Source organism: Lupinus angustifolius, chromosome LG11 (genome assembly GCF_001865875.1).
Source record: "Lupinus angustifolius cultivar Tanjil chromosome LG11, LupAngTanjil_v1.0, whole genome shotgun sequence".
NCBI classification, from domain to species: domain Eukaryota; kingdom Viridiplantae; phylum Streptophyta; class Magnoliopsida; order Fabales; family Fabaceae; genus Lupinus; species Lupinus angustifolius.
Genome location: NC_032019.1, coordinates 24,201,853 through 24,212,199, shown reverse-complemented (window position 1 = coordinate 24,212,199; position 10,347 = coordinate 24,201,853). Strand labels below are relative to the sequence as shown.

At 30.8% G+C, this 10,347-nt stretch overlaps 1 protein-coding gene across 1 annotated transcript; it reads left to right on the top strand.

Annotated features, from left to right (window-relative positions):
• LOC109360100 (SKP1-like protein 14) lies at positions 3,442-4,235 on the top strand. Its single transcript, XM_019604836.1, has one exon. It carries the CDS (start codon positions 3,526-3,528, stop codon positions 4,027-4,029), a length of 504 nt encoding a protein of 167 aa, XP_019460381.1. The 5' UTR covers positions 3,442-3,525; the 3' UTR covers positions 4,030-4,235.

Below are 10,347 nucleotides of genomic sequence, written 5' to 3'. Positions count from 1 at the left end.
AGACCAGGTGAAAGCAGCACCTCTAGTAACAATATGAGTAAGGTTGGCAGATTCAGTAAAATCTCTAAATTCAGCACAAGAGGTTCTATTGGGAAGGTGAGCACCTCTACACTCATTACCACCCAAAACTGCATTGAAGTCACCAATGCAGCACCAGGGGCCAGGGTTAGAAGCAAGAATAGAATGGAGCTCAGACCAGAGGTCTCTTCTATGTAGGAATTGAGTGTGAGCATTACTGCACTTATGAAAATCCTCTTATTATTCACATCCATATCAATGGATATTTGTTGAGTGGAATTAGCTATGACCATGGGGTGAATGTCCACCTTACAAATACCCGAGAGTGAAGGAATTAAAGGACCTCTGTCATTGGTAGAAAAATGTTTCATGACCATTCTTGACCAAAACAAAGGTTTTATTTTGTTTGCAGGAATCATAGGTTAGAAATAAACAGAATAGCAGTGTTATGACTAGCACAGAATTTCTTTAACAACAACTTCGTGCTCAAGTTACCTACATCTCTGCAATTCCAGAAAAGAACTTTCATTGAGAGACATTTATATATCCACCCCTGCGGGTAAAATGCACTCTCTCCTGACTTTGCTTTTGTCTCAGTTTCTTCTTCTGAGATTTAGTTAACACCTTGGTATAGTTACTAGTAACTACATCTTCAATTTCCGGATATGAATCATCTGCCCATAATCTTCCAACTATTCTAGAATCCTTGGCAGCAATTGGATTTGCAATAACCTCTAGGGGATGAACTACAAACTGTTCTTTTTGTAGATTTGTGATCAATGACTGGTCATGATTAATTACCACCTCTTCACGTCTGATTACTAAATTCTCCTCTGGTTGTAACCTTGTTACCTCCTCAAGGACAATTTTAGTGCATTCAATAATGCGCTCTATATTAGCCAAATTTAACTCCTCCCCATGATCAATTTCTCGATTGATTATTATATCAGCAGGAGCCTTTTCCTTTGGTGTTTTCCTAAGTTAGTTGCTTTTCTAACTGTTGGTTTTGAAGGCTCACCCTCCACATCTGTTTTGCTTTTTCTACACCTTTAGAGAAGATGTCCTATAGAATTGCATCCCGTGTAGAAATCCGAGAGATTTTCAACTTCAATGGTCACGAAAGAAGCAAAAGCTTCCCTTTCTACTAGAATTTGATTTCGCAGATTGTTCTTCAGATCAATATCCACCAAAATTAGAGCAAAATGTCCAAACGATCTATTGGATGTTGCATCATCCAACAATATTGGAGTTCCTACACCCCCAGCAATAGAGAACAAAATGTTTGCACTCCAATATTCCTAAGGCGGACCCAAGATCTTAATCCAACATTGAGAATGTGATAGTTTTTGAAGATTAGGATTAAAATCAGGTGTCCAAAGTGAAAGCCTCAGCACACCCGATTTTAGATTCCAAGATCCCACAACACAAATAGAGCGCATATTCTCAACCGAAGAGAAGGCAAAGTCATGGAAACCCCTTCCCAATGAGATCATATTCCATTTACCTATCATGCTCCACAAAGAAGAAAGCTTTGATTTGAGCTCCAAGAACTTTAAGGGTGAATCACCCTTTGATAATATGACTCTACCATGAAGATGTAATTAACACCTTATAAGGCCAACTTAGTATTCCTCTTCAGGTATCTTTATGGTTATAGCATCCCCTTTAATGCATGGTTGGGGAAGCTGAGATAGAGAGACATCACAACTGCTTTTTAGAATGCTAGCAAAAGATTTCTTACCAGTTGCTTGCATTACCTTCATAGGAAAAGAATGAGCAGGGAAATCCAAACGAGAGTTGAGGTTAACAAGAAAATCCCAAGGAACAATAGGATCTTGGGTTATGATATTCATGATTGCGATCTAAGAAGTGTGGAAGATAACAAACCTAGCAGAGAGTTTTTGACAAGTCAACCATCATTTCACTCCATTTAGGATGAATAAACATTATATAAATATTATATAAATATTACACTTAATATAGAAAAAGTTTAATATCTATGAATTGTAAGTATACAAACTTTTACATAGTCAGGACATCATCCATTATTTTTTTCTATATACTTAATAATAATTAAATATGAATAGTAGATAATACAATATGAGTATATAAAATACAGTGTTATACATAATTTTTCCACTTATAGAAACTAGTGTGTTGATAGACACTATCGTGTCTGTCAACCCGCATTCTTATTTTGCAATTGTATGTCAACACGTATTTTGTACTCCTAATATCTATTTTGCTCTTTCCTTAGCATGTTATGTAGGGCTAAGGTTGATGATTAAATATATTAAAAATAGAGGATACCATTATTTATTTCAAAGTGTCTAGTGTAATTTAGTAAATATTTAAATTAAATGTAAATTTGTATTTAATAGTAATAATTCAAAGTAATGTTTAAAATTATACCAAATCACAATCAAAATGAAATAAAAATAAAGGTAAACCATAATCAGAGCACATATCATATAAGACCAAATGCTAGTATACTCAACAATTGATCAACTTTGCAAATTATGCCACTTAAACATGAATTCATTACAAATTACCACCCACAAATGTTAAAAAAATTAGTCTTTAAAATTATTTAAAAAGTCCAAAGCTTAGAGTTGGGTTAAAAATTTGCATAGACATAAAAGTAAAGACATAATGATCGAAAGTCATGGCAAAAATACAAAATAAACTACAAACAAAAACATGCAGGCCTCAATTCTAACACAATATTAAGTTATTAACCCCAAAGTATATTATAGTCTGTCACTTTATCTTTGATTGGAGGGTAACCTTCCCTTCTCTTAATGTGTTGTATGTCATTGATTTACAATGAAATTTTTGGGTTCAATGAGGAAGGAAGAGTTCATAATAGTGAAGAGGTTGGAATTTAGAATCCTTGAGGATAAATCAGTGGCTTTCTTTTTTGGGTGGAAAAAATAAGAATGGTGGAAAGAGAATAAGAAAGTTATGTAGAAGGTTACACGTGGTTTTTAATTATGGAAGTTGTATTAATTAATTAAATGTTTTTTTAATAAGGAAGTTACATGTAGTTTTTTTAGAAGTTGAAACTACTTTGATGATTGAAGTAAATATTATTCATTCTTAGGTATTTATAATTTAGATTTTTACATATACATATTTGTTTTATATTTTTTTGGTAGAAAATAGGAGATAATTGAGGTAAAATAGTGAATTACAAATTACAAAATAGTGGAGTGGTTATAATGGGTTTTGACTTTTTTTATATAGTACCAATGGTATCTCCTCATATTTTTTGGATAAAAAATTAATATTTTTTCGGGTATTGAATTTAAGTAGTATAGATTGATAAAAGATATTAATATGCATATATAATTAGTTTAGCTTCACACCCCTTGGGTCGCGTCCCATGTCTTCTATCTATAAAAGCAGCACATCACCCCTTCAAAAAATAACCTCAACTTCTAGTCTCTCTTCTCCGTTTTCATCTCTCTCTCTCTCTGAGATTTTTCCCTCTCTTCAACATCATCAATGGCTGACGCACCAAAACGGAAGATAACAATATCGCTGAAGACTTGTGACGGCGACGTCTTCGAGGTATCACCGGCGATTGCGAAGCAAATGCAAACAATTCAATCCTTCGTCGAAGACGATTCCTTCGTCGCCACCACCACCGTCATACCTCTCCCGAACGTAACCTCTTTCCAGCTCACCAAAATCATCGACTACCTCAACTACCACCACAACGGCAAGGCCGTCGCCGTCGACCGTAAGGTGGCCGCGAAAAAGTTCGATGAAGAATTCGTCAAGGAGCTGGACCACGAACAGTTGAAGGAGTTGCTCCTCGCTGCTAATTACCTGAACGTTAAGGATGTTCTTGATTTTCTGTGCCAGGCGGTGGCTGATTTGATTCAGGACAAGAGCGTTAAGTTTGTGAGGAATTTCTTTGGGGTTGTGAATGATTATACTACTGCAGAAGAGAAGGAAATTCGTAAAACCCGTGCATGGGCTTTTGAGGGCGTGGATGAAGAATGATGGAAATGAATGTGTTAAGGAGTTGCAGTTATTGAGAATTATGGCTTAAAGCTTGGCACTTCGGTTATAATTTTCTCTTTAGCTTTTATGACTTTCTATGCAGTGTTGCAAATAATTGGAACTTAATATGGAGCATTACAGTGTTTGGTTTATATAATTCTGTGGTTTTTTAATTAGCTTGAGTTGGTTCAAGTGGTGGCTCATGATTGTTTGCATCTAGAACAAAAATAATTCTGTTTTTGTTACTTCTCGTGATGCAAGTTTAGATTTAACATGAATCCTACATGTAATTGTCATTCAGGTGGCTGAGCTAAGACCGAAAGCAACCTACATTAAAATTAAAAATAAAAATAACAAAAATTATCAGAAGGATGAAAACATTAATGTGAAGACTATAAAATATAAATATATAATCAAATAGATTAGATACTTTATAATTAATATTTACGTGATTTTATATTCTGAAATGATCAACTATTTCAAGTTGAAAAGACACTTTCTGATGTTATTGAGTCAATAAGTAAAATCATTCCTAACTTTATATGGAGTTAAACTAATAGGTAAATAATATGTCTTTTATTTTCAATCATCTTATCAAAAATATTATTCATTCCTTTCAAATAAGCAAATTCAAAACAATTATGCATATCAACGATGCAAGTCTCAAATTGATTATCAATCATCACCAAATAAATTAAACAAAAACCATGTGAATAAAATTTTGCAAATTCAATCAATTTTGTCATATCAAAACTAGTGAACATGTTAATTAGATTCAAACAAGACATATAAAGAAGCGATTATTTATCTTGGAGAATCGATCATATAAACAAGACATAATTTAGGTTGTTTGTGTTGTGTACTCTTTTGAGTAGGAATCTAATTTCTAGTTGTGTAGCAGCTTGTGGATTTTTTTTCCAAATCTTCTATCTTGAGGAATAACAAGTGGGATGAAGTTCTGAAAGCACAACAATCAAGGAGAAAAACCTGCTACTATCATGAATAATGGGAAAAGTTATTGGTAATTATCGAGAACAATTCTTACTAATTGCTCAGGAAAAAATCTCATAAATTCTTTTTTCATTGTTGTTGAAATGGAATTTACTTTCTCAATCCTCAATTAATTATAATAACTTTGACTGCATATCAAAGTAGAATACAAACGAGACCAACGGACGTTGGTTCAAATGGTACATGCTTGATTCCCCTTAAACAAGAACCCGGGTTCGAGTCTTGTGGATAGAAAAAATGTCGTTGGAAGAGTTAGCAGAAGAAAGTAGAATCACAAAAATTGGTACACTTTTGTGGAACAAAAAATATTCATTCTTATAAGAGTGTGGGCAGAAGAAAGGGGGCATGGTTAGAGAAGAAAGTGTAAATTTTTGCACTTGATAGAAGAGAATTAGATGAGAAATAGACAAAACATGGTGGGTTTCACCAACTTTTATTAGAAAATATGGTGGAGGAGTGAAAATATATACATTTAATAGAGTATCCTTATTTTATTTTGTTTTTTATGGATCTAATTGTTTCGTAAGAAAAAACTTCATTTGGAAAGTGTGTATTTTTGTACTTTGGTAGAAGATAATTAAATGAGAAATGGATCATACATGGTGGAATCCACCAACTTTTGTTAGAAAATATGGTGGAGGAGGAAAAACATATATATTTACTAAAATATCCTTATTTTATTTTGTTTTTATGGATGTTATTGTCTAGTAAGAAAAAACTTCATTTTGTTCTCTTTAAATTATTTTGTATATCACTTCTACTACACAACTTATTAGATTTACTCTATTTCTCACAATTTTCTCTCTATCCAAAATATTTTTTTTATATTATTTTTTATCATTTCACTTCTAAACCAAACATAGCATTAAATATATTCTCACTAGTAAATTTAAAAAGAAATTAGGAAAAATAGCAATATACTTCCTTGAGATTTGAGTTGTGATGCCCTTTCCTAACATTGAATTATTATCTCTACAATGTAGTTATTTAAACTAGAAGAATACTAATAAGATACTGATCCAGTAGTATAAGATTTTACTAAATCTTAAAGATGACTCTAAAAGGTCAATGATTTGATTCATCTGAACAATATTTATTGTAAATGACAGTCAAGCAGCACAAAAGTGATTAGTTCATTACCCAAAATTGTAAATGAATAGGCTTGTTTGTTCAAAAAAAATTAAACCAGAGGAATATCAAGCGGAAGTTATATCTTACAGAACTCATTGTAATTTCTCCAATTAATTGAGATAACTTTTTTAAAGGAAAGAACTTAATAGGATATGTACCTATTTTCAACTCATAATTAATTATCAGAAATATTTGCTTATGGGGTAAAGGCACTATATTTTCTAGGTATATCAATTTTGTCCCTAAAATTTTGAAAAGCCAAAATAATCTTTAAATATATCGAATGTGTATCAAATTAGTGCATTTTAGCTTTTTTTGACTAATCTTTGAAATACTTTAATCTCTATTAAAGACTAATTTGACTCACATTAAAGATGTGAATACTAATTTAGTTTTTTTAATTTTTTAGATGAAGTAAATACATGGAATTTTGTAAAAACTAAAGTAAATATCTTCAAAATATGGTGGTCTGCACTAATTAAATGTAATTATATACTAGTAGTAGTTTAAATGAATTCATATCCTCTCCGGTACCAAAAAAAAGTGCAGTATTGGAGAGATATTGTGTCACATAATAGATGGAGATGGTGTGACTTATATTATACTAATAGAGAGAATTTCAACCCATTTAGTATATGACTTAAATATGTTAAGTTATAAAATCTAATGGGCTCGACTCTTCAATAGTATTGGAGAGAATCTCAGCTCATTTAGTATCTGGTTTAAATCTACTTAAGTTATAAAACTGTAAGCCATAAAATTATCATTAATCATACAATGGGTGTGCTAAATATTTTGTGTACCTTCATGCTAGCATTGTATCTAATTTTTATGATAGACATGGCTAATTCTACACAAGAATATTTCGGTTACAACTTACTTTCTTAATAATTATGTGAATAAGTCATTCCTTCTTTGCTCCATCTCGGCTTTGTTAGAATAAATTCTAACGTCGGTATAATGGTATCGAAGCAATTACCTATTACATAATTATTAAGTACCTTTGAATATCATCTCGATTTTGTGGAATAAATTCTAACATCGGTTTAATGGTATTCTAATATATAAAAGTGATGAATAATTAGTTGTTAGATATAAATAAATAAAGAACAAAAGAATAATAAATTTAGTGACCTTTTATTTATTTACTCTCTTTCGGGTTCATTTTATTAACAAACCAAACTTCTTCCTTAAGGAAGGTTGGTATTAAAGAATAAATAAAATGAGGAAAGTAAATAACAATAAATAAAAGTTAGTAAGTTAGTTTCATCACTTTTATATATTAAAAGGTATTTTCAACAAATAAATTTATTAATAACACTTTACTATTTTACAATTTACACCTCTTTCAAGATTCAATTGTAGTATAATATAGAGTTGTGTCGAATCACAAGGAATTGCCTAGTAAAATAAATCAAGTAAACATGTCAAAGCACAAATAATGGTTTAAACATATTTTGATGGGTTTTAGTTTAAAGTGAATATAAACAAGTAACAATAAACATAAAACTAAATATTAACAAATTCTTGAGGAGACAAATTCATTAAAAACAAATACTCCTTTCAACTTTTTTCCATTTTTCCTTCCCTCATTCTTTTTCTTGACCTTTTTTGTGTACTCCTCTTTAATTTTCTCAATCTCTTTTCATTCCTTTTTATTTTGGAGCTTTTACTTTACTTTTTGATTTGTAAAGAGATTGAGAATTTGTTGTCACGCCCTAACCATTGGTGACTCTAATATTGAATGAGTGATGAATGTAAGATCTTAAGAAAAGCATGCTAAACTTGGAAAATATACTAAAGTATAGGAGATTATTTTTGTTTTTCCATATTAGGATCAAGGGTTGATTTTGAAAATAAATTTTTATTTTTAGGCTCAAAGGGGTTAACAAAGGGTATTCCTATTTTTGGTTGGTCATTTTTGGTCAAGTGGCTCATTCTAAGTGACAGAACTTGCCTTGATCATATCCTATCAAACTATGTGCAACCAAGTAAAGAAAGATTCGAACAAAATCAATTGTGCAAAATCAAAAAGTTTCTCAATAAGCTCACATAAGTATTGTGTTTGGCTTACACCCCCTCACAAGGTTGGGATTCACACTTTTTAATACAAAAATATTTGCAAAGAACTTGTACATAAAATTGATTTTCAAAAATCAAAAAGTTTCTCACTAAGCTCACATAAGTATTGTGTTTGGCTTATACTCCCTCACAAGGTTGGGATTCACACTTTTTAATACAAAAATATTTGCAAAGAACTTGTACATAAAATTGATTTTCAATTTGCAAAATGTTTTTCAAGTTATGACATTATGAGATTTTTTTCACAAAAGTTTAGCATACATCTCATTTTGCTTAATCAAAGCTTAATTTAAAGTATGCTTAACATTTCTAATCATGTGATCATGCTTCAAAAAATTTGTTATAGCCATTTTGTTTTTGGTTTTGAAATGTTTTGAGTTTTTTGAACAAACAAATTTACTTTCTATATATTTACACAATTTAGTAAAAAAGAAATTTTTTTAAATTACATCAAGTCTTGTCCCCCCTTTTTAAATGAAGGCTTGTCCTCAAGCCTTAAAAATTTTTGGGCTTTTCTTGATGTGATTTAAAAAATTTTGTTTAACATAAACTAAAAATACTTATCAAACTCCCCCCAACTTAAAACTTTTGTTTGTCCCCAAACAAAAAGTAAAATAACAACCACTTGGCTTTGAAAAAATTAGTTTTGTACAAGATCAAAACTTATGCATGATTCCTTTTAAGTTTAGGAAGTTTGTATTATATTTTGTTAGAATGAAAAAGAAAATTAAAACTAACCACCATTTTTAGGAGAACACAAAATTTCATTCTCCTTGTTTTCACTATCCTCTCCTAGATAGTGGTGTCATCAACTTCTCATTTTTTGTCTGATTGTTTGGACTTGTTTTCCTGTAAATCATTTCGAACTTGCAATTTTCTTTTGCTTTGAGGTTAGTCTAACAATTCACATGAATTTATAATTTCCTAAGACACTAAGTTCATGAATTAAATTTGATTGAGAGAATTACAACCAAACAACATGTTTTTTTCATGAAAATTGATGTTTAGAAAAATTTTCAATCATATTTCAAATCCAAGTGATAAAATGGAAGTTCAAATAGAATTTATGGAACTTCAAAACACATTTTATCATACCAAACATCCATAAATAAATCCATTCAAAATTTCATGAATTTATTTTGTTAAATGGTGAACCAAATAACACACTTTTTAGGAGTTCTCAAGTTCGGAAAAATTCATATTTTGGCACAAATGTAACAAGCATGCTCTTAGTTTTAAAAATTAATTTGACAATTCAAAATCATTTACTAAGGCATGTTGACAGAGATGTTTGGTTAAAGTACCACAAGATAAAGTATCATCATCAAAAAGTACATGGTATATACTTAACCTTTAAGGATTCAAGTGGCTTCCCTTTGAAGAAAATGTCCAGCCACAAATCCTTGTTTATTTCAATCCCTTTTATGTTGTTCTTTTGAAAATGTTGATGAGGGGTACCTCCACATCTCCTAAAAAATTTATAACAACAATAAAAGGTTTCTTAACTAGTGGGTTTTCACTCCACTAATTCACTTTTTTTATATTTGTTTTTTGAGTTTTTTTTATATGTACAAAACATAAAAATAAAGATGTGCAAAAGGAAAAATAAATTTATAAAAAAGAGAAATAAAATGTTATGCACAATTATTTGATTAATGTCACATAAATATGAAATGTTTTACTATTAACGCAATTCCCCAGCAACGGCGCCAATGTGTTGAAAGCGTTATTCAGTGTTTATTTTTATTTGGGAATTTTCTCCTCTCAACAAATCGTCCTGACAGTAGTGTCAATTTGTTGAAAGATTAATACTCTCTTTTTCGTTATGTTCTTTTTGTTTGCTTAAGTAAGAGAACTCGACTTTATTCTTTGTTCGCCATCTCGGCTTTGTTGAAATAAATTCCAACGACGGTATAATGGTTTCAAGAATATTCCAGTTACAACTTACTTTCTTAATAATCATGTGAATAAGTCATTCCTTATTTGCCCCATCTCGGTTTTGTTAGAATAAATTCTAATGTCGGTATAATAGTATCGAAGCAATTACCTATTACATAATTATTAAGTACCTTTGAATACCATCTCGATTTTGTG

Coding starts and splice junctions, on each gene's coding strand:
- LOC109360100 (XM_019604836.1), top strand. CDS start 3,526: ATGGCTGACGCACCAAAACGGAAGATAACAATATCGCTGAAGACTTGT.